Source organism: Symphodus melops, assembly GCF_947650265.1.
Source record: "Symphodus melops genome assembly, chromosome: 16".
NCBI lineage: Eukaryota > Metazoa > Chordata > Actinopteri > Labriformes > Labridae > Symphodus > Symphodus melops.
In genome coordinates this window covers 22028070-22049781 of record NC_136706.1, presented here as the reverse complement: position 1 = coordinate 22049781, position 21712 = coordinate 22028070, and the positions used below count along the sequence as shown (strand labels likewise).

At 43.2% G+C, this 21712-nt stretch overlaps 2 protein-coding genes across 2 annotated transcripts in view; one reads left to right on the top strand and one right to left on the bottom strand.

Annotated features, from left to right (window-relative positions):
* Positions 1–172: 172 nt before the first annotated feature.
* Positions 173–10641, bottom strand: LOC306837506 (uncharacterized protein). The gene is made up of 19 exons (XM_079365234.1): positions 10442–10641; positions 10133–10223; positions 9895–9967; positions 9762–9804; positions 9194–9272; positions 8557–8645; positions 8344–8490; positions 6544–6595; positions 6281–6381; positions 5767–5852; positions 5160–5241; positions 4978–5063; positions 4793–4880; positions 3355–3403; positions 3119–3209; positions 2301–2401; positions 2063–2147; positions 631–735; positions 173–470 (listed from the first exon to the last, which is right to left on the bottom strand). The coding sequence occupies exons 2-19, from the start codon at positions 10192–10194 to the stop codon at positions 366–368; spliced, it is 1524 nt and encodes a 507-aa protein (XP_079221360.1). The 5' UTR covers positions 10195–10223; positions 10442–10641; the 3' UTR covers positions 173–365.
* Positions 10642–13932: 3291 nt separating this feature from the next.
* mfsd14ba (major facilitator superfamily domain containing 14Ba) overlaps positions 13933–21712 on the top strand; it is a 14243-nt gene continuing 6463 nt past the window's right edge. Inside the window, exons 1-6 of the mRNA XM_079364322.1 lie at positions 13933–14243; positions 18966–19064; positions 20086–20148; positions 20228–20355; positions 20701–20815; positions 21501–21712. The exon at positions 21501–21712 is cut by the window's right edge and continues 7 nt beyond it. Of these exons, the coding sequence (XP_079220448.1) occupies positions 14169–14243; positions 18966–19064; positions 20086–20148; positions 20228–20355; positions 20701–20815; positions 21501–21712 (692 nt within the window). The 5' untranslated portion in view covers positions 13933–14168. The remainder of the gene's footprint in view (positions 14244–18965; positions 19065–20085; positions 20149–20227; positions 20356–20700; positions 20816–21500) is intronic.

Sequence of the window (21712 nt, the reverse complement as noted above, 5' to 3'; positions counted from 1 at the left end):
GGCTCAAACACTCCAGTAGATTTTTTTCCTTTTGTCCCGTTTCGTTCTTCATTTCTTATGTTTTCCAAGTCACCCTGAAATATTTAAACATTTTAAAGAAGCTTCAACAAAAATAATGTCGTGATTCATACTTTACTGTAGAGACATAATGTGTTTATTGTAGGAAGGTTTAATACCTCCAAAGAAGGCCTGCAAAAGGTTTTCTTGCTTTTTTTTTATTTCCTCTGCTGATATGTAATCTCCTGTTATACAGCTGCAAAATAAAATACACCATAAGACCCATAAGATTACCATCCAGGTCGAACCATCTGCACATATAACAAACGTGAAGAAGAGAACATACGTGGTGTATCTATCAATCTATCTCACATTCCTTTAAACTGCTGCATGATGGACAGGAGATGCTCGCTGCGTTTCTGGATGTTGCTCTGCTCCTCCTTCAGCCTCTCCTGCTCCTGCTGCACCTCCTCCTGAGCATAAAAGAAGGGAACTTTTTTTTTTTTAAATGTAAAGTTCACGTCTTCACTGGGGATCTTTCTGTTTCCCTGAGCAGTGACCGAAAGTAGCGTGTGAACAAAAGGAGAAAAGCTTGTGTGACATATTTTTTGTTTATATGTGTGTTTGACTGACTCTGAGTCTGCAGAGCTCCCTCCTCTCTCGGTCATTCTCCTCGGCTCTCGCTCGAAGCCACGCCTCGTTTTGGGACCGATGTCTGTCCAGCATCTCCTGAAGCTCCTGACATAAACAACACATACATCAAATAAATGACAGCAGACGTTAACATGTTAACAGCCTGGTACAAAATCTCACAAGGGCCAAAACACATATTTGATAACCTCATATGTGAAACCTCAAAGCTAACATGTCTGATTGTCCACAATATGAAAGAAAAAGGCTGAAATGCATTTTAAAGTTCGACATGCTGGGGATTGATGTTGTCGTGCAAACGTCTGGCAGACAGCCTCAGTAGAACAGAAACCACTCGCTGCTCCGGGGCTTGGAACACTTTTATTTTTGATGTAATCAAATATATGATCCATTGGGTGTTATGTAACTTAATGTCACTACTGTCTCAACCGGAACGAGCAGTGTGTTTTCCTTCCAGGCTGAGACAAATGTGGCTCTGATATTTCAGAGGGGATTTCTTACATAAATCCAACTAGCGACACAGAACATTATAACAGCCTCCCACTGAGGGTGTGAATGTTGGGTAAGATACACACTTAACGTTTCCTTTTCAGGCATACCGTTTTTCATAGCATCTTTACTCCCCAGCAAGTTTTTATTTTATTTCCCATGTTTTGTTTAAAACAGACGTGAAGGAAACCTGCTGTGTTGAAGCTTCTCTGACAACAACGCAGCAGCCAGTATGTCCTCCTTCTAACTTTAGATTCTGCTCCTGAATGCTCTGGATTTGATTGGACCAGAGAAGGTAGGCGGGGCTTTGAAGGCCGTTTTGGACGCCCCTGGGTTTGCCAGATATGAGAGCAGTTATCAGGTGAACAGGTGTTGCAGCGATGGAAGCGGGCAGTGGAACTGCTTCAGATAGAAGTGATTGTACCCGAGCTAAAAAGCCTCTGCATGTTTCTAATAAGCTCAGACCAGGATCAATGTCGGAGATAAAGTGGAGCGTCACATGACAACATTCGTGCACATGGGCTGAATGGGAGGAGGGGGCGAAGGGAGACGGTGTTCTTCAGTGTTTTGAATTTGCACTGCAGCAGTACTCTTTTTAAACACTAGGTGTTATTTCTCCTTTAAAAAGTAAGCTGTGTGTTTGGGAAGTATGAAACAACAGGTGAAAGGTGCTGGGACTAACGGTTGGCGCCACCATTAATGTCACACTTGTATTTTTTTTGTTGATTTTGAGTTTTTAGTGACTCTTTAAATGCTCTTTTTTTAGAAATGGATGATTTTGACACTTATTTATCATCGCTAACATGCTGAACATTTTTTAATGGATATGTATCCATTACCAGATGTTTATGAATTGTTTGTGAATTGTGATCAGTCAGGTGTAACTATAGTGATCACAGTTGATGGGATGAGTGCGGTACTGAACCTGTTGCTGTTGTTGTCTGTGAGCTTCATGAGCTTCTCTCTCTCTCTGCAGAGCGCCAGCACTTTTAGACAACTCACATTTTTCCCTGACACAAGAAAATTGCTTCGTCAGTAATCAGACATTTAATTACCTCGCCACGTTCAATGAGTAGACCACAATGATTAGTATGATACCATTATTGTCCCATTAAGATTTATGAAACAACACCAAACACAGGTGAACATAGACGTCGATGTACCTGTCGAGTTTCTGCAACTCCTCGTCCAGCAGAGAGAACGCCGTCTGGATCATTTTCATCGCCTGATCCCGAACCGCACTGAAGTCTCTGTGAACAAACACCTGCAGGAGGACATTTTACATCACCTGAGATATTATTACAGTAAGAAGACAGTATGATGAGCTATGAGACATGCTATGGCTACTGCAACATCAATCCGTCCTCCGGGTTTGTGTTGGCAGCAGGAAGTAAGTCAACCCAGATTTCCCTCTCCTGAGCAACGTTTTCCAGCTCCTCCTGGGGGAATCCGAGGCCCAGGCCAGATGGGATGTATCATCCCTACAGCGAGCTCTGGCTCTACCCTGGTGTGTGCATGCCAAGAAAACCTCCAAAAGGAGGCCTCCTAATCAGATGCCCAAACCACCTTAACTTGGCTCCGTTCGATGCAAAGTAGTCGCGGCTCTTCTCCGAGCTCCCCCTGAGTTACTGAGCTCCTCACACTATCCTGAAGGCTGAGCCCTCCACAGGATACTCATTTCCATGATCTTATTCTTTCGGTCAATTCCCAAAAACTCAAGGTGAGGGTCAGAGCGAAGATCGGCCGGTAAACTGAGAGCTTTGTCTTCAGGTTCACCACGAGGTCTGGTACAACGGCCATGATGCTGCCAAGACTGAACCAGTCTCAGGGCCCATCTTACCCTCACTCATGGACGAGACCACGAGATATACTCAGGACTCCCTCCCGACTCACAGGGAGCGAACCATGGTAACATCTATCACATGCTTTATGTCAACGGCTCCTTTGACAGAGTGTGTGTGTGTGTGTGTTATATGATCACCTGTGTGTTAGTCAGTGTGTTTCTGGACTGGTTGGGTAGAGCAGATTCACTCAGCTCGTAGCGAACGTTGGGGACCTTTGTGGGAGTGAAGCTGTGAAAACAAGAATGAAACCCAAGTGTTCAAACTGAGATATGAGACTCAAACAGAGCTTGACGAGAAGCTGAAACTACACACACACACACACACACACACACACACACACAGCACAAATGTGAATGTAACAGCAGCACCTGACCTGTGACTGACTCCCTGCAGACCAAACTCTGACAGAATCTCCTTCATCACTGTGGAGAAATGTGTGTTTCTTTTAATCAACTTCTGCCACTTTTTAAAGCTTCAAGGTCAGACAAGCTTCAAAGTCAAATTCTGTACCATGGTTTCATGTTGTGCTGTTACTGAACACAAAATCTAAAGGCTATAATTTGACTTTTTATTGAGTGTTTCGTCTTTCCTCTATAGCACCACATTTATAACAAAATGACACTTACATTCTTCACATAGACCGTATGTAAGAGAAGTGAAACACACAATGATATTTTGTATAGCCTCGAGCTTCTAATTCTACCATCCCCATCTTGTTTTTTTAGAGCCAGATGTGAACACATTTGGACGAGAGGGTGGAGCTGCAGAGGGGTTAGCAAATAATAAACTATACGCTAATGCTAGCTTGGTCACCAAGGACACCATAAACTAATGTATACCATGAAATCTTCAGTTCATTGGTGGCTAACTTTTGAAGACTAAAGTTTTGCATCTTAGCTGACTCCATCTTGAAATTTACTGTAGCCAGAAGTGACCATTTTTAAATGAGAAGTAGGAGCTGGAGTGAAGGACAGGGCAGACACTAGCATTAGCAATTAGCTTGATGCATTTGTAATTTGAGTTCTTGTCTCTTGTGTTCTGTTTCCTCTTGTGCCTAATATGTTGGATTTTGATTGACTTTGTTTATACATTTTACTTTTGTTTAAATGTTTTTGGGGTTGGATTTTGCACGTGGGTCCTTTTCTTTGTTTTTTTGCTCCTCAGTGATGGGAGAACAGAGTCTATACAACAGGTTTCACCAGCTAACAGAGGCTTGAAGCCATCTTGGGAAATTCTCAGTTTCATATCGAGGGTCTTTTGCATGCAGAACAAACCGTTTAGCGCCCTCTGCAGACTAATCCTGGGATTACACCATCAAACCTCATGATCTAAAGTTTTGCCCACCTTTAGCATTGTAACACTATATGAGAGTTTTAAATGAAGATCAGCAAATCGGTCAACTTAGCTGATTTCAATCAATAATAATTTAGTTTGATTTAAACCTTTCATTCATTATTACACTTGGCACTGTGCACACAGTAATCAAATACTCCTTTTGAACCAACGGTTGCATTTGCTACTACTTACCTTTCATTTTTTAAGAAAGATTTTTGATTGTCTTAACCTCCTGCACATCTACCCTGCCCTCAAGCCCTGAGTTGTTTTTATTTTTTCTAAATAGGACCATCATTTACTAAATGACAATCGTGCTGCATTGAAGACTCGACATTACAGACTGAGACCATAAACTCATAAGGAAAAGCTTTACTGAGGGAATAAATCAACTTAAAAGAAGCATCAATAACTTTAGCTGAAATAAAAGCAGAAACCAGAGTGCACGTATAATTTGATATGAAATATAAATGAAGTACCTGGTTGTCTCTCTGAGGGGTTGATGAGTTTCATCACCTTTAGGTCACTAAACTCCTGCTCTTCATTCTTCCCTCCAAAAACAAACAGCTGTCACCCAAACAAGCACACAGAAATGTTTGCATCAGAAGACACTAACACAGTTAATATGAGTGACATATTTGAAAGTCTTTGTTTAGACACAGACGTGGCTGTGAAGGATGCAGGCGATGTGTCCATATCGACGGGCGGGAGGAATCCCGACATACAGAGGAACCTTCCACTTCATTTTAGCTGGAGAGACACGGGGTCAAATATTCAAAGATTATATGAGTCTTTGTCTTTATCCAGCATGATTTAGGCTTTAGGTTTTATTCGTCTTATACTCACCTATACTGAGTTTGTGGATTTCATTTAAAGACGTCTCTGTTGCGTCTTCGTTTGTGCTTTGACCACCAAACAGATAAATATCCTGCAGGAGATATCGGTGAAAATTCAGCATGAATAGATAGATTGTGTTGCTCAGATGTCAAGTTTAGAACGTCAAAAAGGTCAACTTGTTTTAAATGAAGTGGAGTCACATGAGCAAAACCATGCATTGTCCATGTTTAACCTACAGGATGAGTTTTTGGGTGCAATGTTTGTAGAAGCCTGCAGGGGGAGCTGTAGGAAAATGGATGTCTGACTGCAAGCTAAAGCAGTTTAAACATTCAGGTTATATTACACACTAAACATCATGTAGTTGTGGCATAAGTTACGTGTGTGTGTGTGTGTGTGTGTGTCCATAAATGTTGATACAACCATCTCAAAGAGGCACACACACACACACACACACACACACACACACACACATAGAGAAACACACACACTCCAGAAGCTACTCTAATTAAATTCAACAGAATGTAATATCACATAACGTAACACTTTGGGTGAAAGGGCCCAAACCTACGTCCTTGTGTGTGTGTGTGTGTGTGTGTGTGTGTGTGTGTGTGTTCACTTTGTCATGGTGTGCAGTCAGTGTTTGTCCTCTACAGGCTGCAGGTGACTCTCCTTTCACCTCCCATTTCTGCCACTCCAAGTTCTCTACAAACAAGACAAACAGAACAAGAAGCTGCGATGGCACCTCGCAGGAGGGATGCTAAACATGGCGGACATAAATACTCTGCTGCTGTTTTTTGCACCCACACCCTTAAAGTTCGTCTGCAGCTCATTTTTAAACAGACTCATGAAAATGCTTCTTCCACCAAATGTAAAGAACAATGTGGACTCTGAAGGTTTATCAGGTGTAAACTTTAGTGTGACTTAATACAGAATAATATGCTATACCCAAAAGGCACAAAAATGTCAACCCTCTGCTTCTCAACTTAAGACCCTTCACACTGCGATACCGTCATCACTAAACGGCATCACTGCTCCCTTTAAATGTCTGACTGTGACACCCAGCTTGCTTCACTCCAGGTCCATGGTCTCTGCCTCCGGAGGCTTTAATGGGATCTCTTCATGTTGTTTACCTGTGCTGAGAACATGGAGGTCTTTACAGAAGTCTCCACCTGCATCATAACCTCCGAACATGAACAGCTGATCTCCGACCAGAGCGAAACTCTGGTCACACCTACACACACACGTGAACACACAGGAACACATGTTAGAGGAGTGTGTCGTTAAGTTACATGTGAGCAGTTACTCCGAACCATAATCACAAACAGGAAGAGCCTTTTATGTTAAGCAGGTGAAAAAGTCATGTTCATAGTCATCCTTCTGTGAAGTGTCTTACAAAGCAGGAGGCAGCGAGCCGTTCGTTTTAACGGGTGTCCAGGTGAGAGACACTGAAACAGATTCAGAGGAAAATGTCAGAGAAATGATGATTGTGGAGTTCTTATACACTCAACAAAAATATAAACGCAACACTTTTGTTTTTGCTCCCATTTGTCATGAGATGGACTCAAAGATCTAAAATTCATTCCAGATACACAATATTACCATTTCTCTCAAACATTGTTCACAAATCTGTCTAAATGTGTGATAGTGAGCACTTTTGCTTTGCTGAGATAATCCATCCCACCTCACAGGTGTGCCACATCAAGATGCTCATCAGACACCATGATTAGTGCACAGGTGTACCTTATACTGCCCACAATAAAAGGCCACTCTGAAATGTGCAGTTTTGTCTCACAGCAAAATGCCACAGATGGCGCAAGCATTGAGGGAGCGTGCAATTGGCATGCTGACAGCAGGAATGTCAACCAGATCTGTTGCTCGGGCATTGAATGTTCATTTCTCCACCATAAGCCGTCTCCAAAGGCGTTTCAGAGAATATGGCAGTACATCCAACCGGCCTCACAACCGCAGACCACGTGTAACCACACCAGCCCAGGACCTCCACATCCAGCAGGTTCACCTCCAAGATCGTCTGAGACCAGCTACTCAGACAGCTGCTGAAACAATTGGTTTGCATAACCAAAGAATTTCTGCACAAACTGTCAGAAACCGTCTCAGGGAAGCTCAACTGCATGCTCGTCGTCCTCATCGGGGTCTTAACCTGACTCCAGATCGTCGCCGTAACAGACTTGAGTGGGCAAATGCTCACATTCGATGGCGTCTGGCACGTTGGAGAGGTGTTCTCTTCACGGATGAATCTCGGTTTACATTGTTCAGGGCAGATGGCAGACAGCGTGTGTGGCGTCGTGTGGGTGAGCGCTTTGCTGATGTCAATGTTGTGGATCGAGTGGCCCATGGTGGTGGTGGGGTTATGGTATGGGCAGGCATCTGTTATGGACGAAGAACACAGGTGCATTTTATTGATGGCATTTTGAATGCACAGAGATACCGTGATGAGATCCTGAGGCCCATTGTTGTGCCATACATCCATGAACATCACCTCATGTTTCAGCAAGATAATGCACGGCCCCATGTTGCAAGGATCTGTACACAATTCTTGGAAGCTGAAAATGTCCCAGTTCTTGCATGGCCAGCATACTCACCGGACATGTCACCCATTGAGCATGTTTGGGATGTGCTTGACCGGCGTATACGACAGCGCGTACCAGTTCCCACTAATATCCAGCAACTTCGCACAGCCATTGAAGAGGAGTGGACCAACATTCCACAGGCCACAATTGACAATCTGATAAACTCTATGCGAAGAAGATGTGTTGCACTGCATGAGGCAAATGGTGGTCACACCAGATACTGACTGGTTCTGAGTCCCCAGACCCTCAATAAAGCAAAAACTGCACATTTCAGGGTGGCCTTTTATTGTGGACAGTCTAAGGTACACCTATGCACTAATCATGGTGTCTGATGAGCATCTTGATGTGGCACACCTGTGAGGTGGGATGGATTGTCTCAGCAAAGCAAAAGTGCTCACTATCACACATTTAGACAGATTTATGAACAATGTTTGAGAGAAATGGTAATATTGTGTATCTGGAATGAATTTTAGATCTTTGAGTCCATCTCATGACAAATGGGAGCAAAAACAAAAGTGTTGCGTTTATATTTTTGTTGAGTGTATATTTCAGTCAAAAGAAAAGGGAAGGTTAATCAGGCTTTTACGACAGAAACGTTTAAGGACCTGTGTTGAAAACCATCAGGTCGTCGGTTAGATTCCCTCCCACAGCACCGCCGTACACGTAGATGCTGTCTCCCACGGCAACGGAGCTGTGCCTGAGGGTCCTGAGGACGACTCCCCCGGCGGCTAAGCAATCCCAGGCCAGAGACACTGACAGGAAGTTAAAACAAAGTCAAAGTCAGAAATGACACTCAGAAAGGTTTCGTCCTCTCTCACCTATGTCGAAGCTGTAGACTCCTGCGAGGCACTCGGCGGCGTTGGAGCTGGACACTCCTCCAAACAGATACAGCTTTCCTTTCACAACGCTTTACAAATGAGAACAAGACATGTCAGTGTAAATGCACTGAGGCCTCTTTGACACAGATCCTACGAAGGTTGAGAGTTGAATATTTCAATGAGGAAGCGAGGCACCACTTCGCCATCAATAATGCACAAGCTCCTTAGACAGAACATTAAAATAACTATCACTTACAAATCATCGTAAACTCAAAGCTTTGTTGCTATTTTGAACAGGCAGATTACGTATTTAATCATTCATTAGACTCCGTATTTCATAAACCTGAGGAAGGCTCAGTGTGTGGAAACATTAGTCCTTTGAATCAAATAAAATTGGTCTTAAGGGATAGGTGTGCTCCTCTTTCTCTGGATCCTGCCGGAGAGAAAGAGTCCAGTGAATTATTGTGAACATGTAACATCGTCCATCTCTGAGAGCACCGACCTCCATTTGTGGAGAAGCCGAAGTTAAAAAAATAAAAACCTATCAGGAAATCGAAGGTGTATGAGTTGTAGATATGAGCGCTCGTTTTTTAAACGTATACGAGCCTCATGAGGTTTATTTAAAGTTGTTGTTTACCACAGAGTGTGTCCTTCTCTGGCTGAGGGAACGTCTCCGCTCTGAGGAATCTCCTCCCAAATCAAATCCTCAGGCGTAACTACGAACGACAAAGTATCTGGTTAATTTAACATTTTATATGAACCTAAAATCCACCAATCAGGCTGCGCAGCAACAAGCTGCTAGGAGTTATATTTATGTGCCAGCAGAGCACATTTTCTTTTAGTTTGTAAATACTTTGCACATCTATTTCATAAGAAAGGCTCTGAGTGCATAAAAACAAAGTCTGGACCCGCTCCTGATCGTCCCAACAACATAAAAGGCAGTCTTAGGATTTTATCGAAATCATTATTCTTTGTCTCTCTTCTTTGCTGACGTCTTATATTCAGTCGTGTGTCACTGATCCAAAACTTGAAGCAGAGGGAAAACGTGTGAGACACAAATAGCAGCTTAAGCTTCAGTCAACAAATGATGCAGACAAGCAAATGAAGGATGATCAGCTTACAGCGATACATCAGGTCAAAACTCCAAAGAGAACATTCATATCTTCTATACATAATAAGGTCAAATCTGCTTCTTTGGTTTGTACCTGTCAGCATGTAGAAGTCGTTGAAGTAAACTGGCTTCTCCTCCTGAGTGGAAGGGAAAGATAAAAATGAGATTGTTTTAACCATCCAGACTTCATGTTGAGACTATTTCTCCCTGTTTGACAAAGACGTCACCTCTGCCTTGATTCTGGAGGCTCCTCCGAACAGAAAGACGACGTTTCCTGCAACAGCGACAGCGTGACCGTATCTGTGAGAGCAACAGAGAAGACGTGAGGCAGTAAGAAAGGGACTGTCCCTCTATTGATGAGCACCTACCACATCGAACATCTTTATTTTTTTTTTACGACGTAAAGCTGAGAAAATGTTGCGCTCACAGGAAGTTGATGAAACGTTGTCAAACATTAAGACACACCTTGGACTTGGGGCTTGTCCGCTCATCTCTCTTTCTATCCAGTGTCCGCTGGCTAATGCCATCTTCACCTCTGCAGTCTCACAAACACACACTGGAAAGCAAAGACGTCATTTTCAGCATCTGATGGGCTCAGGAATCTGAATCCAAGGAACAGTTAGAGGTGTGACAGATTCTCATTTGATCTTGCCTTTTCAGAGAGCATGTTTTCCTGTTCTAGGTGGCGCTAACATGATGCATTCAGGTAACCACCTACAGTTAAATAAACGAAGAGCATAGTTATGTATAAGAAAACCTCAGGCTCAAACCTACCTGTGGAGTGTTTATCCGTCTGGAAGTTGATTTCTTGGTTTTCAGGCTGTTCTGCTCTGAAGCCACAGGCGAGTCCTCCCAGCTCACAGTGTGACAGCTGTCCTCTGTGTCTCAGCTTACAGGTGAGATACACTTTCCTCTGGCTGCAGGTACACTGTTGCTAGGCAACGCCTCTCAACATTTGGACCACCAGAGCAGGCCAGAATTTTAACAGGACAGAAACAAAAAAAGCTAAATCAAAATCCGATGTTTTTTTTTTGTTTTGTTTTACAAAAAAAAAGGTCCTGAATGAAGGTGTTTTTTTGTTTTGTTTTTTGACAATGACCTTATTATTGTCAGAGAAAAAACTGTGTTTACGTTTTGTTGCTTCAGATTTTAAAATGTAGTTTGAGCTATTTGCGTCAGTTTTGGTTGGATAGAAACTGCAAGTTGACATATTTGGATGAATAGATGGAAATTATTATGCATCATGTTAGATACCGCTCAGTCACATCCATTAATCATAATCCTGCTTTAATGTCCATTTAACGCTTAATGAGACCCTAGTTTACAGAATGGACATCATGTTGTTGTGAAGAAGACTTCTAAGAGAGCATACACTAAGTCTGGAAACAAACATTTACTAAGGGACTGGATCAACTGAGAAGCAGGCGTTTTGTCATAGACTGTAAATATAAATATTTGAAGCCTGGGTGACATCACTCATCTGTACCTGCAGGGGGCGCTGGAGTCCCATCAATGGCGGTCTCCATGCTGAAAATCCTGTCACAGTCAAACTGTCAGTCAACCGAATGACAGGTTGAGAGCTGGAGCTGAGGTGGGTTTTAAGCCTCCTGACAAACCGTTACATCTTGCCTGCTTGTCAACCATGTCAGCTACACGCTTTATTGGGAGTAAACCTTATCCCTGATAAAATCAAACGGATGAGCCATCAAAAAATTCCCCCATCAAGTCAAGCTAATCCGACCTTTTCCATGTTTTGTACCAGGATGGAAACATGTTAATGTCTGCTGTAAAAAAAAAAAAATTAAAAAAAAAAAAAATGGCTGTATATGAGACTTCCTTTGATTATGCAGAAAGCCTCTAGTGGACACTCGATGAACTGAAGGATTTTTCACTTCCACATCAGCTTGATTTTGCAACACCAGAAGTTGCTGCTTACATTCAGGTATAATCCAGGTATTTTTGGCATTCTGCAGACCTCTTTATTTGTTTGCATACTGCATTTTGGCCAAAACAGTACGTGCTGCTAACCTTACAATAATTCAGTCATGCTGCTTTTTAAAAACAATATGGTCGCCCCCTGCTGGACATTTGTGAAAGTGTACCTAAATGCACAGCTTCATTGACTTTACTTTTGTAATAACACTAATGCTAGCTATATTTTGTTTCAAAATGACCCTCAAATGTGTTACGTCAATGCCATTATTTACCTGCTCTTGAATGAGCTGGAGCCTTTCCGATCTGTTGCTTCACCGTAAATACAATAAAATTAATTTGAGCTGTCCTTGTTTCTTTGGTCTGTAATGTTTTTTATATACAGTTAAGATTTGGAAAATAGAATTTGCTGTCCTGCTGACTCATCTTAACTCGGCTCTCTGTGCTTAATAATCACAGCTCTTGACAGTGTGTGAGACGGTCAGGAGCTGTGAGTATGAACAGCAGATTTGTCCGCTTGCTGAATTGGTCTCACATCTTTCTTAAGTATTTAAAAAAAAACCTGCAAAATGTTCATTTTTAAAGCATTAAATAGGACAGCAAATCAGCCCAGATTTACAATTAAATGATATATTAAAATAATGATTTTGCAATTAAATGACTCCATGATGAGTAAATTTCCATTAGTCCCTCGTGTATACTGATAAACTGTGTTTTTATTGATTTAGTCAGACAAGGCTTCTTGTTTTCATTATGCAGACTCCTTTCTCCTCTGTGACCTAGAAGAAAAATGAAAATCCTCTTCATCATCATCATTCTCATTACAATCACTGTCCTGTGAAATACAAACATGGAAGCTGGGTTTTTTCCCCCATGGCATCAATCGGTGAAAACGTGCCGCTCATCTTTAACGCTCTCGTTTGATTTATGACGTAAGCCTCGGTCACGTTTCCCACAGTCACCACTCTTCTCCTTCTAATCATGTTTTATTCACACACACACGCACGCACGCACACACACACACACACACACACACACACACACACACACACACACACACACACAACCAAACCACAGCTACCTACACGTGATACACCCGTGCTTTAACCTCCATTTGCCACTGACAGAGCAACCGGAAGTTCCTTTTAGAAATAAATTACACACGATGAAAGATGTTTAACTAATTTGAGGGCAAATTAATTTTACCTGGTACAGAAAACAAATATTTTTTAAAAGGGGTTGATGATTTTGAATGGAATGTAAATGAAATACAGTATAACACATATTTATTTCATTTTAATTTATTTTTTCTCTTGAATTATTTTGAAGGACGCATTTTACTTTCGGTTTGCTGCTGGTGTTTTCATGCACATTTACGGTAACGAGCCGATCTCTCGGGTTCCCACCTTCCTCGTGTTTACACTCCCGGTTCTTGACAGTTCTCTGTAGCGGTCTGACCTGGTCAGTCAGTCCAAGACCCGATTCAGTTATTTATATTCAGCTGTCAGCGGAACCGATCCTAAATGTAAACGCCAATGTATGCAGGGGGAACCGGAAGTAGAGAAACCAAGCTTCAAAATAAATGTGTGGATAGCGCCAGTGGAGAAAAAAGAAAGAGAACCTGTAATGTCAGGTAGTCATTCATTTAACGTGGACCATTAATATGCTAATAAAGCAGAGTAAAATAAAGACCTACAACTGACTGATTGATATTGTTTTTTTTTTTAAATAGACAGGTTTTGTTGTGGGCTAAGGTATATTGAAGTAGCCTATTGCTAAACTTTGTTTTAATTGTTTAAGGATAACCTGCATTGTGGGCTTAATACATTTAAAAACATAACCAGGTACAAGGACTGCTAATTAGCTATGGCTAGAAGTCATTACATCGGTCGCACTTCAATTAGATGCAACAATCTCTAACAATATTTTGCCCCTGAAAAATAAACTGATAAAATAAAGAAATAAATCCCTAAATTCACAAAAAAACAATAACAACAATCAAAGGCAATGCTTGTCACCAGGCAAGGCAAGCAACTGCTTGGGGCTCCAGATCATAAATGGCCCCAGGGGGCTGGCAAATGTTGCAATGGCGCACTAAATGTTCCTCAGGGGGCCCCATCTGACAGCAATTACTCCCAATACCCTGCTTATAGCAGAATGACGGTCACAGAAAAAGAAGTAGGCTACACTAAAGCTGCTTTGTCCTTTTAGCCTCTGCTAAAATGGTTACTGGTTGGGTGGAAAAAAAGTATTTCGGCGAGATTAGGTGAGAGTTGCTAGACTTTTATTTTGAAAAGGGGTCAAACCGGAAACGTATGCCAGTTTTACGTAGCTTGACGCTGACCGTGGATGTTCACGCGAGCTGCTGCGGACTGTCTGGACGGATCTAACGGCAGACATTGTTATCTCATCACGGTTTACAGAAGTGTCGTTATTATCCGTCAGCTTGTTTTTTTATTATCTTATAAGCCTTCTCGGGGCTACGCACGGATTCATCCTGGAAGCACCCGGAGAACCGCGGATATCTACGCGGCATGGATGCTTCGTGACCCGCGGCAGGTGTGAGGAGATGCCGGGGGAGCCGCCGGCGGGAACCGGCCGGGTGGTGCTGGTGAAGAAGATCGTCATGAAGGACGGAGCTGCGGTGGGTGGAAGAGCCGCCATCTTTATTTAATTAAATTAATTCATTTTTAATTTCTTTACCTGTATTACTATTAATTCAGCAAACTATATGTTGTCTTTAACGTTTTAGAGCATTAAATATTAAATTAAATTAATTTATGTCAGTAAGCGTGTGACGTAATTGCATTTTAAAACACATGACGTATTCCACATCATGACTCTCAGATATGCTGAAAACAACACATTTATAAGGATTTTATAAAATAAAAATATGATAAAATATGATGATGATGAGGGGGGGAAATGGTGCATTGTTCAGTATTTACAGGTTCTATCAACTTTATATCAAATTAAAAGGAAATAAAATCGTATTGATGGTGTTAAAATGAATTTTTTAAAAAAGGCAGAGGAGGGGAGCTGCGGTCTTAAAATGGCTGTTTTAAGTTGGATGTGGATGTGAATGTATGTTGTAATGGAGACAGCACAGAGCAGGTTGGATGTGGCCCTCAGTCAGCTCGGCTTAGTGTGAGGATGATGCGGATGAGTATAATGATGATCTGGTCGCTCTTCGGTCTGGATGGATGGATGGATCCATTATCTGTTACATAATCACAGCTCTCAGTAAACCGAGGCCAGGCGAGGACTGCAGATTCAACAGTGCACAGCCTCATCCACAGCGTCCATTTTAACATCCCTGCTGACACATAAACACATCTACAGTGTTGTCAAACCAAACACTGCAAGACGAGGGCAACACAAATGTGCTGTTTAAAATAAATCCCCTTCATCTCCAAAGAAGGCCCACTGTTTTTACAGCATGAAGCCTGTTTTTTTTTTTATTTCTCGGCTGAATGAATGAAAATGACCTGACTCTTCCTTGTGCTTTATTCAGATTCAAGCCAACGATTCAATCCACTAACAATACAATTCTCCCACGATTTATTTGAGACTATAGATAAATGAGTGAATCAGATTCCTTTAGGAGCTGCTACCCTGCTTGTCAGTGTGGTTTGGCCTTTTAATGTTTATTTCTCTCATCAAGGGGAGCTCATTGGAGCTCCTCATTAAATGCTGCATCATGTTGGTTTGTGTAGGTCCACGTCATCTTGAAATTCTTGCACACAGTTTTTGTCTTGTCCGTTATCAAAATGCATCAACTGATTTAATAAACGGTGGTGCGTCCTTAATTTCTAAATTAATTTTTCAGAGTCTCGATGTGAACCGTGACACCGTTGAATCGATTTATCCCGATGAATCGTTGCATCCTTACATTTCTTACTGACGAGCTGATAAAAAAAAATGGTCGACAGATAGATTGTTTGCTGCAGCATCTCTTCAAGCAGCGCTAAGGTGACCAAGGTGGATGAAAAGTAACACACTAACCACATGAATAAGTCTTTCACTAAGTCAGACACTTTGTCTCTTAAATGTGCAGCAAGTAGAGCCAAAACATTCAGTCCTTTTATATGAATCATTTGGTCAACAAAGTATTGTACTGGTTAAATGCAGCAAATGTGATGGACAGTTTTAGAGGTCTCTTTTTGGGCCTTTATTGTGGATTGAGACCGGAATCAGAAAGAGAGTGGACAATGACGTGCAGTAAAGGAGACACAAGTAGGATGGACTAGCCTCCGTACACTTACTCCTCAGCTAGCAGCGCCCCCTAAAGGACAGTTTTCGTTGTTTGATGATTAAAGAGCTTCTTTCTGCACTTCAAACAAGAAGTAGTCGTAGTAGTAGTGCCTCCCATCTTTGTTTGTATACTCGCCTTTAAACATAATTAAAAATGGTTGAGCCTCATTAGATTCAACACTAAATGAAAAACTGATCCACATGTGACCCCTGGAGAGACGGTTGTATTCGTCAAACTGGCCCCTCCCCCTGGGCTCATCGTACACCGTTTGTTTCCTAAAAGCCAAACGAGACCGCAAATTAGCCATCGCAATTTACAACTACATAAAAGTCCATCCTCTCTGTCTTCTGCCTGCTCCTCTTTTCAGAAAATGTGTGCTTAAACAGTCTGTTTGGAGATTTTCCCTTTGTGACATCACAAAGGGCAGTAGCCCCTCCCCCAGGTGGGTGACACTCCCACAGCTAGGTGTTTGTTCTGCCCTCTGAGTCTGCCTTCTCACCGTAAACAATAGGACATGGAGCGAGAAAGCAGCGAGTACACCCGAGCCCTTCCAGAGAGGGGGCGTGGTCAGACACAGCCAGTGATTTAGGCAGAAATGGGAAAACAGGGGGTGCAAAAAAAAATACAGGGGGTGCAAATTTTTTTCAGTGTCACTCACGGCGGCGCGGCGGAGCGGAGGTTATGTGCTCCCTAACACACTGGTTTTGAAGAAAACTGAATAAGTCTCTAAATTGTGCATTCTGTTCAATAAGATGCATTGTTACACATTTTAGTTTTCACATTTTAGTTTTCCTAAGCTTGATAATGTTGATTTACTGTACAGCCCCTGCCCTGACACACCCCTTCATCATTTGACTCACTTGGTTCATTTTGTCTAACCCCTTTGTTGGCCCACTGCTTCTCTCTGCACTTTCTTTAAAAAACAAACAACAAACAAATAAATTCATAATATTACATGTGTCATCCAGTAATAATAGATCTCTAGACCTTGATAAATCAATCATCTGTCAGCATATTCGAATGTGGCGCTGACCCGAAAAGGTGGAGCTAAACCCTGCAGTCCGCTGATTGGTTGAAAAAATCGTCACTTCCCGTGTTACGTCGGTAAACAAAACTCCGCCGTGTTTAAAGCATTGACTGTAACACAGCTGATTGTTTACGTCTGTATTTGTCCTCGCCGCTCACAGCCTTCTCTGAAACAAAGCTTGATTGAGTTCTTGTAATAAACAGTCACATGCCAATGACAAAGTGGATGAACTACTGGATGTCTTCTTCGTTGGTTTTGTTTGTGTAGCGTTTTTCTCCTTTGTTGAATTTATTAGTTAGCGGTTAGCTGCTATCATATGACGCTATTTACATAGCGGCTATCATCATCTGGCTGACACGCCGTCTACCAAATAGGGCACGGGTGGCTGTAGAAACGTAAACGGGATCGGGTTTAAGCTTTTCAGTGCCGGTATTCGGCAAACATATTCTTTGCCAGAATTAGAATGTAGCCTAATCAGATATTTATCGCACCGTATAGAAACCCGTGTAGTTAGCACGTCTATTAAATGTAGATATTTGCACGGCCTAGGTCAAGCCGTGCAATAATTTCAAGGCCATGTTTTTTTAAAATAGGCCGTGCAAAAAGCGGTTTCGCGGCAGGCTACCTAAATCTATGGACACAGCTCATTTACATATTTAAAGCTACAGACACAGAAACAGCCTGTTCTGAGCAGGGCTGAAATAGAGGGGTTTATAGAGATAATGGAGGAACTGAGAGTACTGTTTGTGCTTCTTTGGATGAAGAATTGAGTCAAATAATGAAGTCATCGTTCCAGTCTTAAAATCTTCTCTAACTAATAACTGCAGCCGTCGGTCACAAGAAGAAGTAAATGAATGAAAACGACACCAAAGAAGCCTGATGATAATGAAACACTTCCTCCCTGTGATGATCGTCCTCGACGTTCACTCAGACTCTCACCTGCTGACCTGAGGCTTAATAACACAGGAGCGAGTGGGTCATTATCTCAGCAGTCTAAATCTGCTCCAGTATAAATACTCACCTGATAGAGTTCAAGCTAAAGATAGAAAATGGTCCATCTAACAGACCGAATCCTTTGTATCTGTGTCAGCAGGCTAACAATCACTTAACACCACTTCACCCGTGCTCCAGTTAAAAGCTCATTTTGATTCGACCACCCCGTTTAAAGATACTCTCACACTCCAGATACGTTTCTGTGTCTCCTCCATCGTCTTCGACTCGCCAGCGGGGGAAGGAGCGGGCTCGACGAGGCTCTGTCCCTCCACACAGCTCGTTAGCTTGTTTTACAAAGTGGAGACGGCGGTGCGTTCATAATAATCCTCAGTGTACGGCGAGCTCGTTCACTGTTAAACAGAAACCTGTCTCAGAAGGTGGTGATGAAACCATGGCACAAAAAATGGACTAGTCAGAGGTTGCTGGTTTGAATCCCCGTCTGTGTGGGGTCTCCATGTTCTCCCTGTGTATGGCGTGCCTTCTCTCCGGGTACTCCGGCTTCCTCCACACACGCTGGTTGTATTACCTGCTGACTCTTTATTGGCCGTAGGTGTGAGTGTGGCTGCTCGTCTGTCCTGTGATTGGCTGGCGAACAGTCCAGGGTATGACCCCGCCTCTCGCCCAATGACAGCAGGGATCAGCTCCAGCCCCCCCGTGACCCCGAATGGGGAAAAGTGGAATCAATAATGGATGGATGGATTCAGCTCTTTAACAGCGACGTGGCTGGAACAGTTCCACAACATCCGTCTCGTTTTGGAAATATTTTAAGAGCAAGTGAAGGAAATATCTTCAAATGACAAACGGCCATTTTGAAAAACCTCAAGAGCTCAGTGCTGATTTAAACACAGACTAGCTTTTATCAGATAAAAAGATGGAGTGACGTGTTACTTATTTGTGTAGATCAAACCAAACGGGTTTCAGGAGCGCCGAGGGAATTTAGTCCAGATCTCAATTCAATTCAAAAAACTTTATTTGTCCCCGGGGGAAATTCAAGATGTGGACGTAGAGCGGAGATTTGAATTCCTCCGCCATCTTTTAAATGTACCTGGCTGTGATTGTAAAGTGTGTATGTGTTGTTTTGTGTGTTTCAGCTGCAGCAGGGGATCGGCAGGCCCAGCGTGTATCACGCCGTGGTGGTCATCTTCCTCGAGTTCTTCTCCTGGGGATTACTCACCACGCCCATGCTCACTGTGAGTAACGCCGTGTGCGTCGACGGGATCGAGTCACTGAGCGCGTGACGTTACTGATGAACACAAACTTTAGACTTCTGGAAGCTTCTTGGTGCAGAATGAAATCTGACAGGTTTTTGTGTTGCTGAGTATCAGAGACAGATCCGTCCGTGTTGAGGGAAACATGAACATCTTTGGCGTTTCTTACAGGAAGTTCTTTCATCCTGATAATGTTGATTGACGTTGAGTCAGATCCGCCCTGATGTCTTTAAATAATTCACAAATCAGACACAGGACTGACCACTTCACCGATGCGTCTGGCACGTTAACCTTCTCGCTTTAATAATAATAATAATAATACATTTTATTTGTAAGCGCTTTTACAAGGGCTCAAAGGCACTTTACATGTAAAAATCACAGTATACAGTTAAAAACAGTAAAAACAGTAAAAAAAAACATTTAAAAGACAGAAACAGAAAGAGAAGAGGGGAAAGAAGAAGACGTTCAGACTGAACTGCAGGAAGCGTCCACAGATCGTCTCCATGACGACGACCAGACGAGCTGAAGCTCTTACTACTCCTTAAAGATTTAATTTGAAAAACCTCACGGTCGTCGCTGCTTCCTGTTTGAAAGTGAAGCCAGCCAAACTTGTGACTTGTTTGTTTATTTTTCGCTCTGATGCAACCTTACACAACAACAACAGATGATAAATACGTGGGTATCTAAATGGATCACAATCAGATCTGATACCCGATGTGGCGTTTTCGCAGCGACGCTGATATGGACGTTTGAGGGAGAATCGCTAAATGTTGATGATTTAGTTTCCTTGATTGGAGGAGGATGAAATCTTCCCGGCACCAGATGTTAGGAAGCGTGTTCATGACCTGCAACATGATGGATGTGTAGAATCAGTATTTTCATTTCTCTTTTTGATTCACACACAGTTTGAGTTTGCTTTGCTTTAAAGAAGGTCAGATCCACATGTTCAGCCTCAGAAACACAGGCTGCTGAAGCGTTGACATGCTTGTGCCTCTCTTCGCAGGTTTTACACGAAACCTTCCCTCAGCACACGTTCCTGATCAACGGACTCATTCAGGGCGTCAAGGTGACTGCTGCACGTCTCACACTCGTCTCAGAGAAAGCTGTTGAACGTGTCACTGACCACGCCTCCTCTTCCTGCACAGGGTCTGCTGTCGTTCATGTCGGCTCCTCTGATTGGTGCGTTGTCGGACGTGTGGGGCAGGAGGACCTTCTTATTGGTCACCGTCTTCTTCACCTGCGCTCCGATCCCCCTGATGAGGCTCAGCCCCTGGTAGGAAGCACGCTTTCTTTGACTTCATGTCGATTCTGCTCCGAGAGCTTTAAGCTCGGGCTGACTGCTCCGTGCAGGAAGTTAAGATCTTCTACATGCGACTAACAAGATTATCTGTGAGCGGCGTCTTCCTCTTTTAAAGACGTGAATCTGCTCGAGCTGTAAATATCTTCCAGTGGTTTAAAATCTTTCAATGTTTTTCATTTCTGCAAAGAAATAAATAAAACAAGAGATGAATAAAATAAAGAGTGATGATCCTCTGAAAGTCATCGCACAGAGATGAACCCTTCACAGGTCAGTTATTGTTGTGTCGCTGACCGCCGCTCTCCGCTGCTCGCCCTGCAGGTGGTACTTCGCCATGATCTCCATGTCTGGAGCTTTCTCCGTCACCTTCTCGGTCATCTTCGCCTACGTCGCTGACGTGACGGACGAGAGGGAGAGGAGCACAGCGTACGGCCTGGTGAGTTCTCCAATCCGTCACCCGATCGTGTACTGTCCCTTTAAGAGCACGGTGTGAATTGATGTGCGTGGCGGCTTTATCACAGGCGTCGCTCTTTTCCTCTTCAGAAGGAAGCCAGTCGTGCACATCTTTCTAAGGCGTGTGTAACTAAAGGACGGCTCAGCTGTCGGACAGAGTCAGTGAGACGGTTACATCACAGCGAGCTCAGACAGACGAAGGTGTTGAATGACAGGAGAGATCGACCAATCAGCTTCAAGAGAAAAACAAACACAACGAGCTTTGAGTTGGGTTTCTAACCGTTTTACATAATAAGGATAAAGTGACTTTTTTTTAGTGTAGCTTCTGCTGCTAACACAAGACTGTCCCCAGCTGTAAGGCACCTGGAGGCTGTTTGCTAACCGCCGTTACAAAAACCAAAGAAGAAGAACGTATTGTTGTCGATGCACGCTGACTTCAGCACTCGGCTCGGGTCATGGCGTGTTCAATCAACAGACCTTAAGAGGTCATGCCTTGAGTTTCCTGATCGTGACCTGCGAGCAGTTAACAGAGAAGGCTTAATGATGTCATCATGACATCATCACTCCAGTGTGTAATCACCCGCCCCGTCGTACTTTTTAAAGGTTACTGAAGCTGAACGGTCTGTGAACACTTTTTGTAAAGTGCGTCTCCACCTTCTCGCCTCTAGGTGTCGGCGACCTTCGCAGCCAGCCTGGTGACGAGCCCGGCGATCGGGGCGTACCTGTCCGCCTGGTACGGAGACAACCTGGTGGTTCTGCTGGCCACGCTCATCGCCCTCGCCGACATCTGCTTCATCCTGCTCGCCGTGCCCGAGTCTCTGCCCGACAAGATGAGGCTCAACACCTGGGGGGCGCCCATCTCCTGGGAGCAGGCCGACCC

Bases quoted from the DNA above. Each gene is read 5' to 3' on its own strand.
- LOC306837506 (XM_079365234.1), bottom strand. From the start codon at position 10,194: ATGGCATTAGCCAGCGGACACTGGATAGAAAGAGAGATGAGCGGACAA. The intron at 6,596-8,343 runs GTCCTTAAACGT...AATCTGTTTCAG, and splicing joins CCTGATGGTTTTCAACACAG to TGTCTCTCACCTGGACACCC. The intron at 5,242-5,766 runs GTGAACACACAC...TATCTCCTGCAG, and splicing joins TGACTGCACACCATGACAAA to GATATTTATCTGTTTGGTGG.